The sequence below is a fragment of the Haemaphysalis longicornis genome, unplaced genomic scaffold, assembly GCF_048455015.1.
Source record: "Haemaphysalis longicornis isolate Haplotype H1 unplaced genomic scaffold, Haemaphysalis longicornis Haplotype H1 scaffold_9, whole genome shotgun sequence".
Taxonomy (NCBI): Eukaryota; Metazoa; Arthropoda; class Arachnida; order Ixodida; family Ixodidae; genus Haemaphysalis; species Haemaphysalis longicornis.
The window spans coordinates 98,986,676-99,013,511 of NW_027526460.1; the positions used below are offsets into that span (position 1 = coordinate 98,986,676).

Below are 26,836 nucleotides of genomic sequence, written 5' to 3' on the forward strand. Positions count from 1 at the left end.
ACATCTATTTTTCTTCGCTTGTGGCTGCACATAGATAGCTCCATCAGTTCGCGCACACACACGCCCGATTGCTGTTGTAGAATGTGTTCGCTGCAGCAGACCACGCAAGGAACTGGGATCGCACCACAAGACTAAGCAGTAGGGACTCAGAAGCGATTTTGTCCCCAGTACTTAGAAAATCACATGTAGTGGCTTGTGTGATTGGCGGCCCCCGATTAATGCCCCGTCCAATTGTCATAACTGTGCATTTGTGGCGTAACTACTTCCGTTCGATCATACCAATGAATGCTCACCTGTAGGACGCATTGATGACTTTTGTTTGTATTTCACCTACTGCGCATCCAACGACCTTGTGAAACGCGAAATCTCGAAGCTTTCATATTAATCTTCTGTTGTGTAAAAGAACGCCTTTCTGAGTTACGATTCGGTTGCGTCAGTTAGCAAAGTTACATTAAAATATAACACAGTTCTACTTTGTCTTCGTGGCCACTTTAAAGGCTGGTTGCCCAGAGAAATTTCTCGGGAATCAGGCGTGACACCCAATTGCTTGCAGCAAGATTGACGAACGGAGAGCACCAGGATTAAAGATGAGTAAACACCTCATAAAAGCCAAGTTGTGCTCAAGAGTGCTCAATACCTTACAAATCTTAGTTGATCTATATCTGCTGCAGATTAATGCCGAAATAGCCTCAGAGGACCACAGAGAACAAAAAACAAAGAAACATAATGTGTAGCAAAGGAAGTACGTCCAGGAAGAAAACGTGCAGCAACAAAGCATTCTTGTGACCTACACTAAAAAAATTCCCTCCTATTGCTGTCGTTAAAAAACTTTAATTTGAGCCTGTTGATGTGACAGCGGTCCCTCATTCGAGGAAAATCAGGGGACGACCGTGCTGTGGCATCCCCGGACACCCGGAGTTGCTGAGAATCTCATTTGGTCACGCTCGCCACGTCGTCAGGTTCTCCCACAGCTCAGGGAGGGAGAGGGTAGGCAATAAAGCTGGGTGGGCGGAGGTCAAATGAATGAGGTGACATAGATTAGGGCAGAAATTACATGTGCAAGCGTATTTGGCTGGATTTAACCTCGGTGGTTACTCCCCACAGCATCGGACGCGTTGTCGTCCAATGTAACCACTTTGGGTGATGAAATGTGTTTGGAGTCTCCGGATTATTGCTTATTTCCTCTTAGTAAGATACCAGTGTGGAGGTGGAAATGTCTCGAAGAGTGGTAATGTTCGGCGATATCCTCAAATGTGAGTAGGGGAACGAGATTCACTGTTTTCTCAGTGGTTTAGGAGAGCTTACCTAGTAAAGCCCAAACAAAAAACTCTTCACAGAGCTAAGGAACAACAGTTAAAAAACATTGAAAGATAACTTCAAAAGTGCTTTTTTTTTTAAATCCTCGATCAGGTCACCCGCCTGCGCAGCCATCGGAAGCACTTCTTTACGTTGGATATATTACCCCTCGTTGACGAATAATCAATACGCAAGGTTCAGGCGACCTGTAAGGCGTGCAGCGGCAGCCACTCTGACACGCTCTCCCATCCATGCCTTAATTCGCTCCGGTTTCTACTCAAAAGCCGATATTGCCTTGCCCCTGCTATCTCTGTCAACCCTTGTATTAAGACCTAGCTGTTGGCGTCACTCTTTCATGCGGTATGAAAGCAGCATCGACTCCTGTGAGCCCTCAAGCTTTTCTAATTTTTCTAAAGTTATTTGACGTAAAATATTTTGTAAGGAATTAGGTGCTTATTGTAAGCTACTTATTTGTTATATAGCGCCTCACTCCACTGGCTATTTTTTGGCAGGAAAGACTTTCTCTGTTTTTCATGCGAAACTCTTAAGTGCTTCGCGATGCGAAAAACTGTAAGTATTGTCTTGTATACAAAAATGCAACTGCAAACTGATCGGATTTGAACGCGGATCTCCCCAGTAGCCCAATGCGCTACCACATGTGGCATCTCCGCACATTGCCACATACTATGACTGTTGCTATAATTTGCGCGTCAAAATAATTAATCGTTGTCATTGTACCTCTCTCGCATCCCCTTTATTATAAATACAGCAATAAAAATCCGACAGCTGCGCTTTGTAGCCCACCACCACTTTGAGAGCCCACTTTGACCCTCCATTTTGGCAAATATTTCCTAACAAAAATAGGTCGGTGCAGGATTCCCGGCAATTATGCAGATGTGAAAATATTTAAGAACTTGGTGGCGTGCGCGATTTCACTATGGATAAATAACTTTTATTCAGAAGAGGTAACACTTAAAAAGTTCGCTTTGAGTGAAAACGCTGGTGTGCAGCGACTGTAACCGAAAAATGTCTCCTACCCGAGTCGTTCAATTGCAAGAGGTGTCTGTAGCCCGAGGCCTTCAACAGCAGTAGCGTGAGAAAAAAAAGCTCACTTCCGGAGTTGCCTTCCATAAAAAAAAATAACAAAAGGGAAAAGCGACTCCTTCCGAGGCTTCCCATACCAAGAGGCGCCGAAGAGCACGTCTCCAAAGTGGGCAGACGCGAGAGGTGGTCACCCAATCGTGTACACCGCAGGTTATTCAAGCGGAAGAAAAAGCTGAGAAATTCACCATCGTCATCTACTCTCTCATTCCATGGCAGCGAGAACGGGAAGTGGCGCAGAAGATAGTAGGCTGATGACGCAAATGTAAAGCGTTTAGGGTGCTCGCAAAGCAAATCATCTTAAGGGAAGAGAATAATTGTAAACCGTTCGACAACACCGGAAGAAAGCAAGGCATCTCAGGCATTCACCTGCACATCTTTTGTTTCCAATTCACAGCCCGTACAAACGGCTTAGGTGGTGTCCTAGTTTTTACGCGTTGATGCCTAGCCGAAAATGGAATCTGAAATGAGTACAGGCCTGCGTAGGCGCAGAAGAAGAGGATATAATGGAAACGACGGCGATAGTATACGCAGAAAACTGCTTAACAGAAAAACTGCAGGCAGTCAACGTCACTCCAAAACAAGCAAACGTGACCACTGAGGCACAGGCATAGTTGGCTCGGCGTCAGGATGCAACCCAATACCAAAGTGTGAGGAAGGCTGAGGTGGGGGATATTAGAGCGCAAAAAAAAGAGTGCGGGTCTGTCAGATCCGCGAACTCGCGAAGAAGACGGATGAGGTGCTAATGCATTCCTCAAGATCCAACAATTTACCTCCGGGTCTTCTCTTACTTTTTGCAGCGTGTATTGCGCTACATGAATAAATAGGTGTTAATGCATTCCTCAGAATTCAACAATACCCTTCCGGGTCTTCCCTAAACTTTTGCAATGTACATTGCTCTACATGGGTACATCACTGTTAATGCATTCCTTGGGATTCAGCAATACACCTACGGATATTCCCTAACTTTTTGCAATGTATATTGCGCTATATGAATAACTCGGTGTCAATGAATTCTTTAAGATTCAATAATACACCTCCGCATCTTCCATACATTTTGCAATGCATATTCAGCAACATGGGTAAACCATGCCATTTTCTTTAAGCAAGATATTGGTAATTTTGAACATCATGCGAAACGATTGCGGGTAATAATGAATGCTTTATTTTTAGTAACAAAATCGTCGAGCCCCCCCCCCCTTTCCCCCCGCGATGGTGACTCTAGACACGTGCTCGAGTAGAAAGATAATCATCATATCTTCAAGTTTTGCTTATTCGTGAACTTCCATCCCTTCGTAAAGCGCAGAAATGTACTCATTCAAAGGAAAATTACCTCAAACAGCGGTATTTTAGTATAACAAAAACATAAAATAAAATTTGCAAAACAGTGCTTCATGTGACAGGCGTTCCCATATTTTTCCCGGCCTTTCCTTTGAATATGCGCTACGTCTTGTTCACCACTGCAAAATTCACCCTGACTCGAAGAAAACTGCTGAGGTGTTTTTACGTCATACTTTTTCCTTCACTCGCATCGCTGACATGTTTTTGCCCCAGACATCTCCCCACCGCTGGACTCTATCACGGTCTACAGGCGTGTCACATTCAGCGTAGCCCACTGGAAACGGGCCGGTGGTGCCAGCCTTCTAACTCAGCATCGCGCTTCCCATGTTTTGCTTGACAGGGCAAGTGGCGATGACAGCTGGCGCCCGAAATCAGGATAAGTTCGCTGTCGTTCTTGATTTGTAGCCGACGTATGAGCTCGATTCCAAACATGTTCGCTTCTGGCGCAGTGTCACCTGGCCGTGCAGTTCTTTTTTTGATCACAACGTCATTTTTTCATTTTGCGGTATTTCTCTTTCCTCACTAGGAAGTGCTAAATAGGTGACAAATTGATAACCAATGGCGAGTGTCTCAAAGACTCAACTTTTTACAAGCTTATTGCAGAAGGCGTGTGCGAATATGTTGTCCTATCGATAGCACCCTTCCCTTCAGGGATGTTTCGGGTGAAAACAGGTGTTCAGGAAATGTTCGAGTAGTTGCCAACATACACGTAATTAGGATCTAGTCACATAATCAATGCGGACGGCACATCTGCAACTACTGAACTTTTTGGCTACGCAGGAAAATCGGCGTAGCCCAGTGCGAGCGGGAGTAGGTATTGGCGTTAGCTTATTGAGCGTACACTCTTGTAGTGGTAACCAGGAAAAGAAAAATATAAATCGGTGTTGCTAGTCTGATTTCGAAAATCCAACACTGTAGCACAAATTTTGCGATTACAGGCAAAAGAATCGCTGTATAAAAAAGCGAGTTCACAGGAATATAAAAATGTTTGAAAACTAAAGCCACGTTTGCATTTTCCTTCATTCTTGCTCGACTAATTTTGATATCATATGACATGGTCTTAACCAAATATTCAAGAACCTTGCCACCCCATAAACACGCTTCGAGCATTTTACAAAAAATTAAGGTGTTGGTGCGTCACTATTCCTATCGCTTCTTAGGATGCGATTGATTCCAAGAAAGTGTACTAACACTTTATTATAATGTGTGTAATTACGTTTCAAAATGTACGCGCGCCAATTTCGAGGATTGATTTATTAGATTATCAAAAAGTTAAGTGTGTCCACCGAAACACCAGTCATTGTAAATTATCTATACTTAACGAGGGACCCACGAGTTCAACTTCCATACTAAAGTGAAGCAGAAAACGTAATCTATCGTCTTCTTTTGTGTAATGGCGATAGAACATCTTACCACGCTCAATTCGCCCTGCCTATCCCGCACCTCTTCTGTTCGTCTGCAATATCCATTATATTCTGCACCATTCAACGCAATGCATTGAAATTGCGAAAACTCAGAATACACCATTCTGAATTAAGTTCTTGGAAATTAAAGGGGCATATGACAACCTAAACAGACAACTGCTGTGGAGAATGCTGAATCTCGAGGGATTAGATGACGAGTTAATACAGCTCCACATAGCAACCTATAAAGGTAATAGAGTGCACCTGACATGGGAAAAGCAGAAATGCGCACAGCAGGTCAACACCCTTTGCGGGGGGATGCCCTTTTAGCCCAATACTGTTTATGATTTACATGGCAGGGTTAGAAAAGAAACTAGAAGAAGGTCAATTCGGGCACAACCTAACGCATATGTTGCAAGGCGAAATGATACAACAGCAAATTCCGGGAATGTTAATCGCGGACGACATTGTTCTTTTAGCTGATAACCACACCGATATGCAATGGCCCATAAATATTAGCGGTCAGAAAGCCATTCACCTCGGATTGCGTTTTAGCGCAGAAAAATCGTGAATAATGTTTTTGAATGACACTAGCACTGATGCAGTGCCAATCCAGCATGACGAATTACCGACAGTGAAGGAATATAAATATTTGGGAGTGTGGACACACGGAGAGGATATCTGCATAAGAACCCACGAGGCGCAACCTAATGGTAAGGGAAAGCGAAACGCTGCTATAATGAAGCATAGAGCTCTGTGGGGTAAAACAAATACGACGTAGTGAGAGGAATGTGGAAAGGAGTAATGGTTCCGGGTCTCACATTTGCGAATGCAGTACTCAGCCTAAACAAAGACGCTCTAGCAGGCCCTGAACTGAACCAGCGGACGGTATGCCGTTTGGCCTTGGGCGCGCATGGAAAAACAACTAACGAAGCAGTGCAGGGAGATACGGGCTGGATGTCGTTTGAAGTTCAAGAAGCGCAGAGTGAAATATTTTTTGACAGTATGTTGAGAGCGATGGACAACCGTAGGTGGACACCTATGTTTTTCAGGAACCTATACAAGAAAAGCGTGGACACGCAGGGGCTGAGGAAGACTAGAAGGCTAACGATGAATTACGGAAAGAACTGTGGAGAATCCAAAACAGCAAAGGTAACCAAAAAAGAGCCAAGACAGATAGAAACAAACCAATGGAGTGAAAAAAATGGAAACTAAAACGTCGTTAGAGGTGTAAAGGGCTGATAAATTGGACATCAGAAAGAAGATTTTTTACGATAATTCCAAGGCAGTGCTTTGGTTTTCGAAACTAGAGCATTTTTCTTGCGAACCAAGAGCTTTGCGGGGAAGTATACACTAAATGATGGGGTATGTGGTGTCAGCGAAAAACAAACAGAAACTATGCGGCACACAGTGTTAGAATGCGAGGGTATCCATCCAAATCAATAAGAGGGAAATATTCGGCTTCCAGAAGCCCTACGATTTTAGGGTAGCAAGTGGGAGTTAATTTCAAGGCTGTCGAGGTGACGAAGAGAAGATAAGAATGTCGGTAGACGAAGAGCATAGAGGGGAATGTTGCTTAGGACAGCTACCACCTGTAACTGAAAAAATAAGCACTTGGCTCCCAATAAGTTTACTTATTAGGCACACAGCGCTTGTACTAAACGAAGAGTATAAAACGTAGGTATACTTCTTTTTTCTCGGCAAGATCTCAGCACAGCACAGCCAAGATGTCATAGTCAGCACAGCCAAGCGACGCATGGCGCCCTCTAGGGGCATGTTTGAAGCTATGTCCACGTGCATGTGGCCCTCAATTTAACCGCTCAGAACCACCTGGTCTCGTAGTGTAGTAGTTCCGCTCCTGCGAAGCAACCATCCTAACCCGGAATCAAATCCCGTCACCGTTTCTTTTTTCTTGAAGAGGGTTTGTCATATCTGAATATCAACATTTTTTATCACGCATATAATCTATTTTATGACATCTTTATGCGTTATAAATAGGATTTTGGGTATTTTCGTTGCCTTTTGGTCAGTGTAAGCCACTGCTTCTTGTACGTTTTTGCGGTTTTTCCTCTTTTATGTCGGTTTCGGCTATTTCTGTTGAATATTTTTCTACACCGTGGTTTTCAACCATTGCACGTCCGTGTTGGCTGTTATTTATTTCAGTTCGGGTGGTTTTGTATGCTTTAGGTACGTTTATGCTGTGATATAAGCCCCATAAGAAAGCTCAAGTGACGGCTGGCCGTACTGACTAGGAAACGCATATACGCCTACCTTGAAAAATTCCCTGGATAACAACATGTTCCGACGTTTTGGCATTCACCATTGTGACAAACCTTTGCCTGCCACCAAGAAAGTCTAATATGAAACGCAGCGTCCTCTCCCGTTTTTGTAAGAGCGCCAATCGTTATAAAACGCGAAGGCCGCTGGCGGTATCATACGCGCTCACTACACCTAAAAGTATGGCACCGTAATGTTCGCTTTCTACTTTTGGTGTCCAGCAAATGTCAGTAAGTCTATGATGGTGTCCATGGTACAGCGACCGATGCGGAAGCCTGATATGTTTCATTGTACTTCACGCCGACTTTCTAACCAATGCATCAATCGTTCACTGATCATTATTTTTATGACTCTGTATATTCTATTTGCTAAACTGACAGGTCTGAATGATTCTAGTACCATGGAGGTTTTCCCTGGTTTCAGTAGAGCTACCAAATCTATTCATTTTCAAGATATTAGAACCCATTCACATCTCCAAATTCTGATTGATTGTAGGGTTTAACGCGCCGACGCAACGCAGGCGATGAGGCGCGCCGTAGTGGAGGGCTCCGGATTAATTTTGACCACCTGGGGATCTTTATCGTGCGCCGAAATCTCGTACACACGGGCGTTTTTGCTTTTCGCCTCCATCAGAAAAGCGGCCGCCGCGGCCGGGAATCGAACGCGCGACCTCGTGCTCAGCAGCGCAACGCCTTAGCCACTGAGCCACCGCGGCGGGTACATCTCCAAATTCTGCTGTACATTTCGAACAGGCTCGTATTGCGTCCATAAAGATCTAGAAATGTACAATACGGTACTCCGTCAGGTCCTGGCGCAGTCCGTTGACAAATGCGTGTCATAGCTGATCACGACTCCCCTAATGTGAAATCTTGTTCCAATCATGGGAATGTGAAATCATGGCTTCTTCCATTATGGTAGCACGTTCGACGGCAAGGCATTCTGTGTACAGACACGTGCTGGCAGGTTTGTTAGCGCGTGTTAGTTCCGCGCAAAATTCTTCCGCGATCGAGATTTCCTCCACATTACGATATACCGCCAAGGATGGAAAAGGATGCAACTGGGTGACAGATGAACGAAAAGCACGCACAACATTCCACACGTTCGACTTTGCAGTGAACGGCGACAACGACTGGCAAAATTTGTTCCACTTTTTTAAAGAAACTTTTTGTAGTTGCTTTTGCATCTATGCGAGGACACGCTTCGCTTAGTTGTAATGATCCATCTGTCGAGACATGCAGTATTTACGTTGAGCTCCTCTCCTAATGGCACGCAGACGCCCGTATTCTCCTTCGATTCCTCTGTACCTTGGGGGCACGGACACATCCCGGGAAGGGGCTGGCGTGCCCACTTCCCAAAATTCACAAAGCCATAAATTAAAAACGTAAAATTTGTCGAATGCAGCGCACCGCGCGATAAGAAATAAGGAAGCTGGTCCAAGTAATTTGCGCCAAAAGACACAGAAAAGAAAGCGAAGAAAGAGGCGAAAATACGATGTGGCTGTAAAGAGGTAAGTATCACCAGGCTGTGTCTTTGAATCACATCAGCAGACGTAAGGGCTTCGAGGAATTTGTTCAGACGCACGGATTTCTACAGCAAAATGCAGGTTCTCTCCGGATCGCAACATCTGCGAACAACATTGTGAGTCCGTGCAATTTATCTATTTCGATAGTTTTCACCAAATACCACGAGGAGTCTACATTTGTACATCCAGTGTTTATAAGGCCTTGGTGTGAGATGCGTCACGTTGGCCGTTGGAAAGCGACGAGTAGATGACGCGTCCATACACGCTTCGGCGATGGTGGCACTTGAAACACACTCGCGTTCGCGTGCTCGGCTGCTTGCTTTCATAAGCTCCTTAGAATATTGTAACCCAATGGAGGCGGGTTCGATTGCGCTTGGCGGTCTACCGAAACATCGCTAAACGTCTATTTGGGGTCTAAACAATTAAAAAGATGGGCATATCGTAAAAAGGTAGCTATATTATTCAATACGGTGAAATGTAATGCAACAAAACGAATAGCTGGCCGAGTCGGTGGGTATTCATAGTGGAATGAAGGAATTCATGGAGAATTTATGGTGAAAGTGAATGGTTGAATGGTGGTACGAATGCGAATGAGATAAGGAAAGACAGCACTTCAGAGAAGGCAAATAAATACTATAATATTAGTGATTCTTTCACGTTGCTGGTGATCCGGGTTTTAACCGGCTACCCAACCCCCATAGCCATCATATGAAACAAGATATTCTTTGTAAAATGTAAAATCAACCACTCTTCTTCGAGGCATCATGACCGTGATTTGCATTTACTTTTGAGATGGAGGGGATGTGCATCCTCTCCATCTCAAACCTGATTCTTGAGAAAAAATAATCTGCCTGATTGTATTTATTTTGTGCTCGTAGTTCGAAGGTGTGTTTCCTTTCAAAAGAAAATATGTTGCCACTAGTACAACAAATATAGACGGTTTGTGCCCTCTTGATAAAAACACAAACCTTACGGACATTTTTCATTTCTTCCGAACATAGAACACAATGCAATCTGGAAACGTTGGCCGCCTATCTTTCTGCTTCGTCTTGAATGCGTCGAAAGTCGATTGTCTTTTGCCGTGTCTGCCTCGTAAGAATCCGCTTCTCGCCCCCCCCCCCTTCCCCCGCCCATCAGGTGCTTTTCCTCCCCTCCTCGTCCTCTCTAATACATGCAATTGAAGTTTCCCCAATTTAATTAAAATGTACTTTGTTCTCACGACGGGCACGCCACCTCTTGGGACCTTTTATTTCGATTGCTCTTGGCACACCTGGAAAGCTTTTTTTGGACTTACTCCTATCTTGGGTTTCTTTCACACCATTCTTGGCGAGTTTTATTAATAGGAACGTTACGCCTATTTATTTAATAACCCTAATTTTGTGTGTTGTCTTAGTATGTATTCCTAATGATATGCGTACTGTTTTCTTTTTGCTGACCAGCTTTGATATGTGTGGTGCACGCCACAATTTTCTGTAGATTGGAATGGTTTTGACTACGTATACTTCTTCTTCACAAATTCTTTTGATATTTGGCAGGGTGGGTGACTCAAGTGACACAGTGACAGTAAGCGAGTTCAATATGTTTGTGCTTAGGTAGCCCTAGGAAGGCTATGATCTTTTAAAAAAAACAAAAAAAAATACTGTCCCTCAAACGGTTCGTCGGGGTATTTTAGCCACGGATCACGCTTCGTTATAAAAATCGCGTTTTTGAAATCTTTTTGCGAAAATGGCTTCATTTTTTACACGTCAGAACAAAAGCTATGGCGGATGAAAAAAGCGCGTCTATGCGTTTGAAAGGTCCCATCTTGCTATAGCTAAGTATAAAGCTCATAAATTAGCTGGTAGCTATACTTCATTTTAATCGACGGAATGTTACGTGAAAGCGTTTGATAAGAAACTGTTTTTACTGAAGTATTTAAAATCAGGGAGGGATTTAGGGTTGAGTAAACTCTCACTACAATAAGATATTTTCCGCCCCAGCTCCGATTTCCGGAAGAGCTGTGGGAACATTAACGCTTGGGTGTTAAAAACCGCAGGCCGCAATCATACTTTTTTGGCTTCTACAGCTAAACTACGTAATGAATATGTTACCGGTGGGACCGTAGGAGGAAAGATGGCAGGTGAATGCACGCAGAGAGAGAGCGATGGATGGATGGATGGATGGATGGATGGATGGATGGATGGATGGATGGATGGATGGATGGATGGATGGATGGATGGATGGATGGATGGATGGATGGATGGATGGATGGAGGGAAGGAGGCAGGTAGGGAGTTAGATAGATAGAGAGAGAGAGAACGCAACGATCTTTAATGAAGTCAGGCGCTGTTAGCCAGGGTAGATTGCCTAGCTTGCTACATTGGATGAATGTGATAACAAGGATAGAGATTACGGGGTTGATGGTGAAGAAGTTGATGGGCGTGAATGGCTCCTGTTATCTGCAGAGACTGGTCGTTTGGGACATGCGCACAGACCTCAACGTCCTTCAGTAGTATATCCACGGAAAGCGGCAGTCTCAAAGCCACTGGGACGGGAGCTCTTTCCGCAGTAAATAGAGCACGTACACAGAGAAGGTGCTACAAGTCTTCGCGCGCATCGCAGAGTGGGCAGATTGTCGACGTGGTCGGTTTCTATTTAAACAAGAAGTTGCGCGTGTATGCGACGTTCAGCCGCATGTGATGTATATTTGCTTCTTCCCGCTACGAGAGTTCAGGTGTCACACCGACTTTGCAGTTTCAATCGATAGAATATAGTGACACGTAATGATGTGATACCTCAGTCCTGGTTGAATGCCGGATATTTCATGCCAAGCTACATGCAAGAACAGAAGCATCTTTCCTGGAGAGAGGTATAAATATTTCCGGTGCTCGATGACCATGCGCAATTGATGTAGAAATGTACACCTTGACATTGCAAGTTGTCTCAGAGTGGACACGGCACGGCACGGCTGTATGATGGTGGGCTTGAAATGATTTGAGATGGAGGGTATGCACAGGCTGGTCTTTTCTGAATGACGCTACAAACTGAAGAGCAGTCCTAGAGTCTGTGAAGATAGCCCAATTTCGTTCGGGTTGCTTCATGGTGTGAGGCAAATGCGCTTGCATAGCTCCGAGTTCTGTAAGTACAGTTGACATGGTGTGGCTGATTATGGCACTGATGGTGGTCCATGATGACGGTATTCACACCCCTGTAGTGGATGATGTGGATGACACTGACCCAAAAGTGTACAGAAACACACGGGCATATAGCCTGCTTACATAGCTGTTTGAAATATCTGGCGCTACAAGCGGTTCACAGAAGAAAAACAGTACAGCTTCTGTGCATGCATTCTGTGGTTCAAAATCGTAGCGTCACAGATCGCCTATAAAACACCGAGTTAAGTTGTTTACACCAAGGGCAACGAAGTGGTTGTGGTTTACGTTAACCTGTATCTTTCTGTTTCTTCAAGCATTTTGTTTTAGATGCAAAGCATCTCTTGCTCTCGGCTCCGTCGCCCGTCGTCCGTCCATCCGCCGGCCCAGGAAGACACCGGCAACACTGCCACTCCAGGAGCCCTTTAAGGGGAAGCGTGCTCGTCTCGTGCCGGCCTAGGAAGACACCGGCAGCACTGTCGCTCCAGCATCTCATGGTTGGGGCTGGAGCCCTTTAAGGCGAAGCGTTCTCGTCTCGTGCCGGCCCAGGAAGACACCGGCAACACTGTCGCTCCAGCATCTCATTGTACGGGCTATGTCCCTCCCTTGTTGTGGCGCCGTCCACACCCCCACTGCGCATGCTTGGCCCATCTCGGACCGGCCCAGGAAGACACCGGTAACACTGTCGCTCCAGGAGCCATTAAAGGGTAAGACACCACCGGGCGTTCAGCAAGCCGAGCATGCGCAGTGGGGGTGTGGACGGCGCAACGAGAAGGGAGGGACATAGCCCCGTCGCATCTAATAAAATTACACCATCTTCACGTAGGGGAACCCTGAGTAGTATGCAAAACAGCCATGGGCTCGACGCAATTTCCCATTTCGTAGTTCCGGTAAGTGAAAAGTGTGATAGTTACCATGGAAACCAAACTGTAAATATAACGGTAGCTCCGTACCTCAACCTAACGGAAACGAGGAACTGAAAACTAATGGGCAATTGAATCGACCCCATGGCAGCTTTGCATACTGCTCAGGGTTCCCCTACGGCAAGATGGTGTAATTTTTTTCAGTTTTCGCATCAGGACGTGACAACTAGAAGTTCATTGCGAACATAAAAAAAAGATCACGTGATCAGGACGGAGTTCACGTACCTGGGGGGACATTGAAACGTACTGTATGAGTTAAAATGTGCCGTACATGCTGCTTTCAATGTGGCCGCATTCACACTTGTATGGTGTCAGTTTTGTTGTGGATAGAACACTTAGGAGCAGGCCACGAGCTTGTATTTGTAGGCCCAGAAATAACGGCAAGTGCGACGCCATTTCATAGCCTGACCAGATTGCTGTTTTGACACAAAGCAAGAATCTGAAGCCAGTGTCGCGGAAGCTACCACGAATCCCTGGTTCGGTCCCGGGTTTCGGCACCAAAGATATCGTGGGAACTAGCGCGAGTCAGGATCCCGAGCCCTAGGCATAGCGACCCCTGCTTCTTTATTAGATGTGATCGAACCACTTATCCTGATAATGATGATGTGCCGTGTGCCCCTGCCCGTTTTACCCTTTTCTTCATATTCAACAACCAGTTCACCCAACCTGCCCTACTGAAAAGTTTGTAACCCTTGTGTAGGAGGTCATGCAGCGTAAATGCTACCGTAGATATTCTGTGTGGTTTGTACGAGCAATAAAGGAATCTTCAATTATGTTACTGCTCCTCCAGGGTGATACTCAGGAGCTTCTGAGTCCGCACACCTCCCGTTTACAGGTTCTAACGTTTGTTAAAGTGGATGTCTGGGTGGGGCAATATAAGCATGTGTTTACCGCTAATTGCACATCCCGTAAAACACCAAACTGGACACTAATAGAATATTCGGCCCAATCGGCACTGTTTAGTACAAACTCCGAAATTACTCTGTAGTCATTGGAAGCGCCAACAATTTGAGCAGGAATCAGTTTGTTATCTGAGCGCTCATGCAACATAATAAACAATTTCCGAATAAAAATATTTCGAGGGTCCAAATATATATTGACAAATCTGCAATTTAATCCCAAATCCGCTCTTGCTCAATAAGGGTTGGTTAGGACTACAATCCCTCCAATTTCTATTTGACGATTTAGACGGGCTGTATACCTGCAAAAATCAATTTTATACCTCAACCATCGTGTGACGTAATCAGGAATTCAAACAGCGCAAATTAATAGTGGTGAGTTCTCAAAAATTACCCCATTAGCCTATCATGTTCACTGCTGGACGGCGGGATGATTCTAAAACTTCTCAAAATTTCTCTGGCGTGAATACGCAAATTCGTGCCGGCTGGTGTAGTTTCCTTTCGATTTCTTTCATGTAGAAGGAATTAGATACGCCATACCTCATTATTTTTCGGTACACCAAAGCATTCTTCGCCATCAAATGTTTCTGTTCATGGGCCCTGCTACAAACTTCTAAAAAATATCCGCACAGCTGATAAGCAAATTAATGCTTGTTTTGAGATTTCATTCCTTTATTTTTTTCTGCGTACAACAAATAACGGGCGATATTTCTGTGTGGCCTAAAGCATTCTTTGCCACTAACGTTTTCTATTTTAGCTCTCAACTAGGAAGCTGTGCTCTTGAAGGAATTCCTGAGCGGCAAATTCCTAATGAAGACGATGCGGCACGATGGCCGGTACCGCAATTGCTTAGACACTAAATTCGTGTCTCTGTATTCAATTACATCTACGTAGTCCCATCTCTCTCTGTCCACACTTTTAGCCGTATGGTCTATCTGTCTGAAAATTTGTTTCTCAGAACATTCCAGCTGTGCGTTTTTGGTCACGTAATTATTGTCAACCCCCATGATTAGTACAATAAAAATCGTACGTCCATTGGCTACCTATGACCGCCAGTGACATAGATAGTTTGAAGAAGCCTATGTGTACATAATAGGTGCTCCGTCTGGTGGTTCTGGTAATTGTTTGTCAGTAAGATTGTGTTGACATAGAGGTCAGAGTATCCACGTTGCCGTTCGAGCGTAGCAAACGTAATCGCGAGTACAAGGTCGGGACGTAGTCTGGCAACCACACGCAAAACTACAAAGACGGTTGGCGAGGGCAGTTCAGGCTGCAACTTTTCCTTGTTTCCTTGCTGAGATTCTCATTGTTGCAGTATCTACTCTCTGTATTTGATTGAAACAAGGGGGCATTACCGCTAACGATAATGCACTCTGCCTAGATGAAGTGCCGAATCATCTGGAGTGGCTCTTCAAGGACCCTGGCAACGACAGCACCGGAATCCTCGTTTGCTGGTAGCAGACATCCGGGTAAGCAGCGCGGTTGTGATCAAGATGAAAGGCTCTCCAAGCCAGTCTCATGCTACTGAAGGGATAGCATTCCCGGAAGACGATTGCGGGAGACTGGCAATTATGTTTCTTTTGCGCTTATGCGCTGCTACAAGGTAAGCTTTATTGCTGTTTCGGCGGTCCACCATAAACACAATCGGGCTACAAAGCATATTTGTTCCGGGCAAGTGAACCATAATTCACTCATAATACGACGTGCATAAAATGACCAGCTTGGACGGAAGGGACAAACGGGCCGCTAAGCTCTTTGTTTTTCTTTTTGTTTTGTTTTCCACGCGTGGTAGCGCCAAGTGAAAATTTTAATTAGCGGAGCACCCGCACGGCTTTGCAGCCGCAATTAGCAGCTGTTTCTGAAATAACATCGTTGTGCTGGCGAATCACGCTAAAATTTTTTAATAGTACCCGCAGCGGTTATTAGGTGGCTGCGGTTCTGAAAGCGGTGGCAGTCCCACCCGCGTTCTTTTTCGTCTCAGTAATGTCGACCATACGCAAAAACGCATTAGACGGAGGTCCACTTTACAAAATGGCAGGGCACAGGATTATGACAGGGTTTCCAAAAAGACACATCAAGCTTATAAAAAGAAAAAAAATGTTTCCCGAGGTCGGAATCGAAACTGAGGCCCTTGCATTATGAATACGTCGTCTATCCGCTGGTGCCATTCCGACGCGATCGAAGTAGTTTAAATTTTGGACTTAGACTCAGTTTGCATGAAAGAAAGCTTGGTTTTGAACCATATTTTTCTGAAGATACGAGCTTCGATTTTTTTTGTATGGGGCTAAAATGATCAACTGTCTTTTTGTCTGACATTATAGTAGTGCAGGGATCTGATCGTTTAGGCTGCGTGCTCTGCGACCTCCACGGAATTGACGCTGATTTAACTTATTAGCACACGAATGTTGTACTGTGTGAACAACTAGGAAACATTACGGCCGTTCGGCGCATACAACTTCTTTAATGAAGGACGACAAGATAGCCGCGACCGTGTGTTTCGGGCTAACGAAATGCAACCTGCCGCCGTCCACTGGTGGGTCTATGTGGAACCGTATACTCGATTGCGAGTAATTTCACCTGGACAAGTACGGAAAGAGAATGTAAAAACGTCTGTAGAGGGCTACATTTTTCTTACACGAATCTTTTAGTGGCGGTATTAAAGCTTCGCTGTCGACTGGACTTGGAAGTGGTAGCCAGCGCCACTCGGACTACTCGGGGTGAAGGGGATCTTCTTTCTAACCCCCGGGCCGTGACTCGAGTGTATAGGACATGTCGAGAGTGGTCGACCAGCGTTGAACCATCTTAAGCTACATTCGGCTCCGAGACTGCCATAACAAAATACATTAACATAAATACCCGAGACAGTGGTGGGGAAACAGCCCCGCCGGTAGCGTAGTGGTCATCGCACCAGACCGGTATTCTGGAGGTCGTGTGTTCGGATCCCACCCGGTGGGCATTTTTTCAACACTTTCTTGCTGACTCAAAAAATTCTTCATCTCTTTCTATGACCTACGGCATTCCCCCCTTTGCTTTCCGATGTTTTCTTGACTGCCAACCCTTATTCTGTCTTAATTCACCGAGCCCCTCATTTCCCATTTCTGATTTGCTACATGCATAGCAGAGGGCCTCTGTTCTGGCAGTCTTGGTGCCAAAGGTAGCTTAAGAGGGTTCAACGCTGGTCGACCACTCTCTACATGTCGTAGGCACTCGAGTAACGACCCGAGGGTTAACAAGAAGGTCCCCTTAAACCCCAGTAGTCCGAGTGGCACTGGCTACCACCCCCAAGCGCAGGAAACAAAACATACCTTAACATAAATACCCGAGACAGTGGTGGGGAAACAGCCCCACCGGTAGCGTAGTGTTCATCGCACAAGAATGGTATTCTGGATATCGTGGGTTCGGATGCCACCCGGCGGGCATTTTTTCACCGCTTTCTTTCTGACTCAAAAAACTCATCTGTTTCCATGCCCTACCGCATTCCCCCCTTGGTTTTCTTGACTGCCGACCCTTATTCTGTCTTAATTCACCGAGCCCCTCATTCATTCACTTGGCAGTCAGCGCTGCGGATATTCCTCCTCTTGTGCGCGTTGGTTTTTTCTGCGCTGTTGTCCTAGTCATGGTCAACCAACTTGCCCAAACTTCAACCTCACTCTCCATGTTCTCAAAAAAATGAGTAAACGATTTTGGGAGTGTTGTGTTCAAGTTTGCAGCAAAATCCTGGATCCTTCCTTCCGCACGACCAATAAATACAGGAACTCATTGCTGTAAAAAGCCCATGTCTTCAGGGACCTGTCGTGGTTCCTGAACCAAATTCGAGCAGAATCGTTTAAACAAAACAACACAAGCCTTAAATTTTGTTCGTCGTCCCACCGGTTGAAAATGCTGACGCGTCCCAGTTTCTCCAGCCACATTTGTGGGTCTTCAGCACTGAACCCCGGAATGACTGTTGTTTCCGAGGCGGTTGCAGGACGATGAGAGGAGCGGCTTCTCGCACGAGGGTGCCGGTTGCGACCGTCTTTCTCTGCGTCGTGTTTGGCGGGAGGCCGAACTCTGCCATTAAGCTACAGTCGGCTGCATGATTAGGTATAGCTTGGAGGCTTCCAAATGGCGTAGGGAGCATAAAGGGTGCGTAGCCAGCCCCTCCACTAGATATCGTGGGGCCAAAGATGGTGCATGGTTCTTGAAGGGATACGTTTTTTGGGATGAAACCTGTGCTCTGCAATGAACTTAAAGGATACACGGACGTCGTGGAGCACTCAGCAAAGTGACGTGCACAGACGATCGTCGCTAGTCGATATGCCGTGGCGTTTGCCCTGGATGTATTTATCTATAGGGCTCTCGTTTCTGGCGACATCGATTCATACCGAGAACATTTTTGATGAAAGAAAAATTGTCTGGGATTGTGACTGCAAGGTAACATCATATCAGACAAGATTGCCGGTCGGGCATGTGAAACTGGGTGTGAATGCGCACTTCCCTTAAAACACTACCTAAGATTACCATGCGCGGCGAGGCGCTTCTAAGAGAACATAAGCATAAAAATTGAAGGGAATTGTTTATAACAAAGTTTCTTTTCGTTTCTTCGGCATCCTCGCCTGGAGCAGCGGCCGACAAGTAAGGCAGTGACATTGTCCTTTACTGTGCGTCTTGTCGAACAGGAGCAATCAAACGTGAACGCAGGACCGTTTCCGAGTTCAAGAAAGCTTCTCTGCTGCTAGTACAAGCAAGCATTTCTGTTACAAGTGTAATTTTCAAGTCTCGACTAACTAATAAATTTCTTTCGACGTGCCTCAACCGGCACATGCCGAAGCACTTTTCCTGATTTAATGATCTTCGGTCGCCTTGCATTTGTTGGCACCCGCACATTTCTTTCAGTAGAGCTTCCCACCAGAGTTAGTTGCAGGTTTGTCTTTCTTGTTTGACCGAACTACAAAGCGACATCTCTGGATAACTTTCAAATGTGTCTTTTAGTTCTCTTTCTTGCCCTGCTCTTTGATTTCCGCGAGAAAGAAAAAGGTAACGTTCAACCAAGCTGGACGCTTTGCGTGTATTTTTGTTGTTTTACCGTCACCTTGATAGAATAATTTTTGTTCAGGTAGAACCTGCCGATGTTTTCGGTATTTCAAATAAGGCGCACTGAAATTGTGCGTTTTTCAAATAAAGCGAAGGCCCATACGCTCGCGTATAATTGATATTTCGCGGTAGAGAACCTATTACAACTGCCGGAATTGGTTCGCCACAACATATATTATTCGCATCACGATACAACCAATGGGGCATCAAGAACAAAAGCAAATGTGTTCAGACGCGAGCTTCGAGGACGGCCAAAACGCGCTGGTAATGATATTTATAGGTACTTTTGTAAATAAGTAGCGTTTCTTTGAGTACTAGTACCACCAAACGCCCTCAAAAATAATTCGCCCTATCCAAAATCCAGAATGTTTAATTTAATGTTTTAAGTTATATATTGGCCACACTTCAGCTTAAAATCGGTCATTCTTTTTCCTGTTCCCGAGTATTTGAAATGTAAAAGCCACTTACAGTGTTTGCAGTGCTTTCAGACCCCGAAATGCATCAGGTGATATTGATTGAACAGGATTGTGAGACAGGTACCTGAAACAAAAAAAAAAAAACAACGCTGATTAGGCCCCCTGATTTTAAGCCTAACTAGAAACTAGGCTATGACTTTTAGCGCGAGAAAAACTTATTATTACGTACTTTTGGGCTCACAAAGCACCGAAAAATGTAAGAAAGTAACAAAGCACCGAAAAACGTGAAAGAAATGAGATGTGATAAGGCAATTGTCTCCAAAAGATAAATTTTGCATGCTCTTCTAAAACCCGAGATATCAGTTCTAGGCCTACTAGGGGTACTGAATTTTTTTAGGTGATTGCTTGCTGCCGTTACTCCTCGTATCAAGATCTGAACACAGATAAGCTAGTTATCAAACACATGATCATCCAAATGCTGATGTGACATCCCATCAAATGATACAAACGCAGTTGTTTCTCTATTACACTCGATAAAATGGCTGATTACCAAGTCATACACCTAATAAATCAACCAGAACTGAACATTGTACCACGGCGTACTAAAGAAGGCTAGATCTTCCGTCGAAGGGCCTGACAGCAGAAACTCCAGCAGGTTAACCAAGCCCCACTTCTTTCACCTAATGATGATGAGGATGATGATGATTCGAGGCTCCCTCTTTCTACAGGGGCATCGGTTGTCAACAAGCCACCAGCCTGCGTTATTGTGACCTCTGGAAGAAACTTAATCTAATATCTTCCCAGAAGGCAATTGTAGGACGTCGCGGCTACACATCACTGGAAAGCGATCTTTCACGTGTCTTTCCCGCCTTAACCCGGAGTTTTTACTTGCTGCTTAAAAATCTTTTGTGGTCTTTTGCATTCAACCCCATGCTCAAAAGTAAAAAAAAAAACTTACAGACTTCGGAGGTTGCTGCAACCAATGAAGGTGTTCGCTGCAACTTGAGAAATCTCGTTGCCCCGCAGGTACCTGCATAATACAGTTAACGGATAGGGTGTGCAATGGAGAATTGAAGACAAGAAAGGATAAGGAAGAGAGTTATTAGGCGTTTACGCTGCAATAAAGTCATAGACGTTCTGAGGCATGCGCAAGCGCAACCAGAGAGGTGAAGAAAGCCAGTAGTCGCTTCCGGGTCGCTTCCAGGTACACAAAAATCTTCTCGAGAACACTCAAATCCTCGTCCAAATGCGCCTGGATCTTTTCTGTGAACAAACACCGCCTTTCTGTTGTCACTTGCATCCCGTGTGTTACTGTTACAAAAAGAAAGTTTGTAAATGATCACCAAATACTTGAGGATGTAGTGCCCGTCCTAAACTGCAAATTATTCGGGCAAGGGGCTAGCGAGAACGAAGCAAGAATTTAGGGCGTTGCCTCCGTTACTGTCCATGCAAAAATAACTGTAGTCTTACCATTATTACTCTCTGAGTTTCGGAGCACTGTTTTTTTATAGCCAATTCTGGGATCTGTGCATACTGCATTTCTGCTTTATGGCACTACGACGAACATGGCCCCCAGAAATGCAGAGGGAATCAGTTAAGGCCTAATTAAACAGGTTTGTATATTTAAAACGCGAATACAACAAACACAATCAGGCATTTAATTTTAAATAAATCATTTTAGTCTATACTTTACACTGCACAGCAGAAATCATTTTCACCCTCGTGTTCCAGTCGGCCACGCACATTACGGACAAAACATAGAACCCCCTCCCCCACTTTCCTGTTCTCAACAGCCTTGGCCAGTAACAATCAGCTCATGAGGAGTTTTTTTTTCTAATTTGATGCTGACCCTTCTTGCAAGATATTTCCCACACCTCTCATGCAATCTTCGCATTTAAAATAATATATATACGTGCTTGTAGGCGTTGCCAAAAACACGGAGACATGCAGAACAAACGTTAAAGCTGCGGGTTTTTATGTGTTCATTGTAAGGGCGAAAAAGAAGACAACGCGACGTCGAAGGGTAAGCACAGCGGCAAGACTGGAGCGCGAAATAGCCAGTACATATGACGCGAGGTTGCATTTGCAGTTGTTACCCCAGAAAAATAACCTATACCTTATGCTAATGATGTCTTTCAGCGGTGCCCATCTCTAAAATAACCGAAAAAGCGGGCGCCAAATCTGAGTGCCAATTCCGATCACTTAATAGTGCCAACTCATTCGAAAACGTGTTGGCTTTCCTTTCATAAACCAGTTATAAACCTGACTGGTGACAGAAGGTGCGTGCACTTAGACGTCGACTTTTTCACTACCTTTTCCGCGAATATGTTTCTCGGTAGCTGATCCGAGGTCGTATTTTAGGTTGCATTTTTCTCTTCAGGGGCACAACTTGAAGTCACATTTCAGTTTCTGTGGTCAAAGCCTGCGGATACATGCTTGACAACTGGTGGGAGTGAGAGCCTTTAACTAAGGCCCGCAACTGGTCCATGACCCTAACTAATTCTTTCACACCTATAAAAATAGCGGTAGTTGAAGAGCTTGTTATTGCCAATGTGAAGAACACTGCTTAATCTAGAAAAAGTTTTACTCTGGGGCAGCCCATCAAACGTCTACACTGGCAGTCGACAAAACGACAGTAAGCGAACCAATGGGTATCCAAGCGCTGCCTCTCGAACCTATGCTTACTTACACTGATTTTAACTGCTGTTATCACTGGAGGTGATTTGCGCTTGGCGTCAGCAAAACATTAGCCCGTACTTACGTAATTAGGGCACCCAAAATTTTTGTCTGCTACGTCGACTCATCCTTGCTGCGAAAGGGCAACAGTCAAGGCGGAGAAAATCGTTGAGTAGGTTTTATTCTGCAGTCCATGTTTTTAGGGGTTCCGCGCCTGGTGCTACTATGCGTTTTGTTTTCAGTTTACGGAATCATACTCACACGCTTTTCAACCTTGGCAGGTTTCCAAAGACATCTTCACCCAAATTTCTTACTCCAGACGAAGACAGCACCCTGTGGAAGCAAGAAAGGCATGCACGCACCGGAGTTGAAAAGGAACTCTTGACAGTTTATTTCGTACAACACAGAAATTATGCTTGGAAAAACATATATAATTTCGGGCGCAAAGCCGATAAAGCAGCCATAGTTTTTTATATTCGAAATCTTACGGCCCAGACCTGACAATATGCTAACGAGGAAGAAAAATAGAACGCCACAATTCTAACCTATACCACACTGGTGATTCAAACTTACGGCTCCAGTAACACGCAAATGCTATTAGTTCTAAGTTTTCACCTAAAAATAACTTTTTAAAGAAGTAAAAGGCAAAGATTGATAAAGATATATTTAGTCGTGTATATTTTATACAAAGAGCGGTTACAATTTATTTACTACAGAAGGAATGACTCCCGCTATAAAATAAAGCGAATTTGTGAAATTGCGTTCAATTAGCTCCCCAAGAGAATATGATTGTTGTGACAATTGTTAAGGCTACAATGAAGCTCAATAAAATAAGTAAATTACATCTGCCTGCCCTATCACCTGTCCAAGTGAAAACCACCAAACCCCATGCGCCAAAATGCTCCTTGTGGAATAAGAGAAAATTCGCCATAGCGTCTCACATGTTTCCCTAGGCATATTTCAATAGTACGCTTAGCAGTTCTGTACCTTTCGGGCAGGTGGAGGTGGAGGATGGTGCAGGTTTCGCTATATATCTGGAGCGCCAATATACAGTTGAGCTTAAGAAAGTGGCAAAATTGCAATAAAAAACAATATAAGATGCGCAACCGTCCGTTGGCTGCACTATGTCTAGAATTTGCGAGTTCGTGAAAGCCAGAGCGCAAGACCTCGACCCGCCAGTCCTTTCCAACCCTAATGTACGTGATAATCAAAGCCACCTAAAATTGGTTCGTGCCTACAGGTTGAAATTGTAAAAAACCATTAAACTTTCACATATGCAGGAATATTGATCTTGACGTAACGCCATTTCAATATCCGTGGTCATAACCAACTTTTAAATTATAGGTTCTGTCCGGAGATATACGTCCGCTATAAAAAACACAGAATCGAAAAAAAAGCGTTAGTTTCTTACGGGTATTTTTTCGAAAATGTAGAACACGCTAATAAAACAAGCCCAAAAGTCATTTTCAACACTTTGGGAGAGGAGTACCCTTAAATTAAAGAGTACAATTACATGCAAAACAGATAAGTAAGGCCGAAATTGATCTTGCTCAAAATGGGAAATCGGTATTCATCAGCCAGAAAATAAAACTTGAGGCAAGAAAACGAGTTCAAAATCAATTTAACAAAAAAGTTTGGGAAACCGGTATCCTTAAGCCAGGTAATAAAATTGGACCAAACGGTTTGCTTCCTTCGGTTTGCGGCTTCAGCTTTGAAAAGAAATATTGTGGTGTAGCGGGTTATATCCAGGTGCTGTTGCTGAGCTTAGGACGCAAGTTCGCCGACTCTTCGCACAAACATATATGCGACTATTCGCATTCTTGACTCACACCGGTAAAAATTCAGCATTTTACGGGCGTCTTAAGATGAAATCTTCTGTAATCTTTGTTACAGCTGTGTATAAAATTAAGTTACCACTTCCATTCTTGTGGCTGACGTCGATGAAATAGCGCTGTTTCCTGGGCTGGAGATTTTTATATGAAAACGGCAATGTCAGAGTGCAAAAAAGAAAGCACCAATTCAAGCGAATCGATTACAAAAACTAACTCCTCACTTCCACGACTGCAATGCAGTGGATGCAATGACATTCCCACTTCGGTCGAATAAAAGCTGACCGCCTTTCTTAGACGGGTGTGTGTCTGCTTCTGGTGCGTTGTCTGCGTGTTTGAAAGTTGTACGTTAACGGTCTGCGCTTTGAATCGACCAGCTGTTCATTTATAAAAATTTTTTTAGATCTTTTGTGTGACCACTTGCACCACAAAACCGAACTCGCTTCTCCACTCAACAGAGGCATTCTATATAAAATACGGCGACTATCGAGCAGATATCGTGCAACAATGCCGCGCATGCAGGAGCACTGACGCGCTAATCTTCTGTGGTGCGACGATCATGTGATCCTAACATGGTGCTTCTAAGAACAACCGCCATCATCGGCCATGCTGCTGTTTGAGTTGCGCGAATTTATGGTCCAATACTTCTCTTGGAAACCTTCCTTCCGGACTAGCTGCGTATAGTTCACATTCACTGCTTAGATTTAACAACATCCACAACTATTTGCAATTAGTCAGTGTATACGGCATAAAGAAACCGACAAAGCGGTATCCCCTCCGCGATTTCGCACACTTCCTGCATGCGTGCATATTTTCGTCTATTTTTGTATTTCTTAACCGTTTACACATCTCTTGCGCCATCGTACGCCTTGTGGGGTTCATAAGGAGCGCGTATGCCTGTGGCAGTGCACGTCCGCAACATTTTTAACCAGTCCCTCCTCTAGGAGTTTTACTGTAGGTGTTGTTTCGTTTGTTACAATAAATGATGCTGTAAGAAAACGTGTAGTTTCGTTCTTAAAACACCCTCTTTTGGCGCCACCAAAAGTCTCCATTTTAAGAAAATGCCACGACCAGTCCTTGTGTCCGTTACTTGTCTTGGTGAAAATGGCTTTAAGAGCTGCATAAACCTGGTATGTTGTTTACTTACTGCTTTGAATCCAGGTTTCTAAAACGCTGTGCTTTTGACACTTTTTCGTGTAATATCTCACATACCGTGCACAAATTATTCCAATATATCACAAACATCTGCCTGCAGTCATTCGTACTTTACGAGCTGGCTAGTTTGCCATAGTTATCTTTTCTAACAGCAGTGTCATGACGGAGGAAGAAGGTGACCGTCGGCGCAGCCGCTGGCTGCACGCCTTTATAAGCGCTGGCGGTACAACCCCTCTCGTCCCTCGTACTTGAACGTCACATAGTGGCTTTCATAATTGGTACGCAGGGAAAAGATTTCGTCATTTATTTGCTTTTCCCAGAACTCGGCCATTCACTTTACCTCCGAGAAAAAATACGGCTCATTAGCTAATATCAACCAGCAATGCTCCGAGAATAATCCTCAATTCAAACAAGCGCCGTTAAGACTATAGACAAGAGCTTTTCATTTTAGAAGCCCGTAGGAGACTGAGTAACCTTGGGGGTGCATCCGGAACAATATACTTTTTTTCCTATGTGCGACACAGGAACAGGTTGACCGTAAGTTAAACGGCTCGCGGAGAGATCAGCTGCGAGGCGACAGCTTTTGTCACTTTGAAATGGGATTCTTTGATTTCAGTTGTTAATTGCTGACAATTTCTTTATGCTGGTTCGAAATTTTTACAACCACTCTTGCTAATTTCCTTTTGTATGCATATAATGGAAAGAAATCGCCTTTTATTAGTATTGCAGGCCTAAAGACATTGTACAGCGCTCAGTTTAGAACTTGTGGGCACTGCGGAAGAAATAACGTAACTAGTATAGTTCCACTATGTTGAACACGCAGGGGATCACTTTAAGCGAGAAGGCAATGAGTATGCCATCGCAACTGTTTCAAGAAAATTCAATTGACACTTCTACGAAAAACGATCATACGCAATGAAGCGATTTGAAGACGTATGAATGGGCTTCGCGCGATTAGGAAAGGAGACCGCGGAACATTTATTTTGTAAGTGCAGGCCTTTTTCGGTGTAGTAAAAAAACTAGCGGGAGCTTGTGCCATGATTGGCATTATTCTACAGGCCGGAGAAGCTGCGAAAGGAAAGTTTAAGGGGAAGGGACATCACGAAGTGAATACGTTTTGATGTTCCTTCTTGTTTCGAAGATCTAAACTCTGGGGATTGTGCGATGGTGAGGATATTCTGACACGTACTTGAGTTCAGGCTTATACAAAAAGAAACCATTTGTCGGACGCAAACACATTTCTCCAGTGAAAACGCGCCCAATTTCTGCGAAGCTTGGCTCTTTCCAATTCACGGATAGTTCGAATGCGGAATTCTTAGGTTTCAACTAACTTCGAAAATACACTTCTGGGATTAATTCATAGCACTCATTGGTACTTACTAATTACATTAAAATAAATGTGTGAAAGAAATATAAACAAAGCATAGCATCGTGTTCTCGAGCATTGTTATTGTGTTGCTTGGGGTGACGGAATTTCGGAGCGGTGAGCAAGCTCAAAACACGTGTTTTTATTGTCGCGAAAGCTACACTGACCGAGCTTGAGCAGTTTCGTGTGGACCCTGAAGGGCCGTGCTGCGCAAGCACGAGTAACATTGCATTGGATTGAAATGGCATTGTATTGGATTAAATTGGGTTGTATTGGATTGGTGAAAATTTAATCCAATTGGACTAAGGATGTGCAGAGAATTGGGTCTGCACATTCGCCGGTCTGCGCATTCCACAGTAGTGACGCCATAGCCGCAGCAGACGCACTGGCGCCGGCGCGTGTCCAGCTGTGCCCCTCCGTTTCGCAGTA

General features: G+C 44.5%; 1 protein-coding gene across 1 annotated transcript in view; it reads right to left on the bottom strand.

Annotated features, from left to right (window-relative positions):
* Positions 1-26,836, bottom strand: part of LOC144153815 (uncharacterized) — a 309,530-nt gene that overhangs the window by 86,877 nt on the left and 195,817 nt on the right. Inside the window, exons 7-9 of the mRNA XM_077685544.1 lie at positions 22,319-22,390; positions 20,340-20,411; positions 19,434-19,505 (exon numbers count right to left, since the gene is read on the bottom strand). Coding sequence (XP_077541670.1) covers positions 19,434-19,505; positions 20,340-20,411; positions 22,319-22,390 — 216 coding nt within the window. The remainder of the gene's footprint in view (positions 1-19,433; positions 19,506-20,339; positions 20,412-22,318; positions 22,391-26,836) is intronic.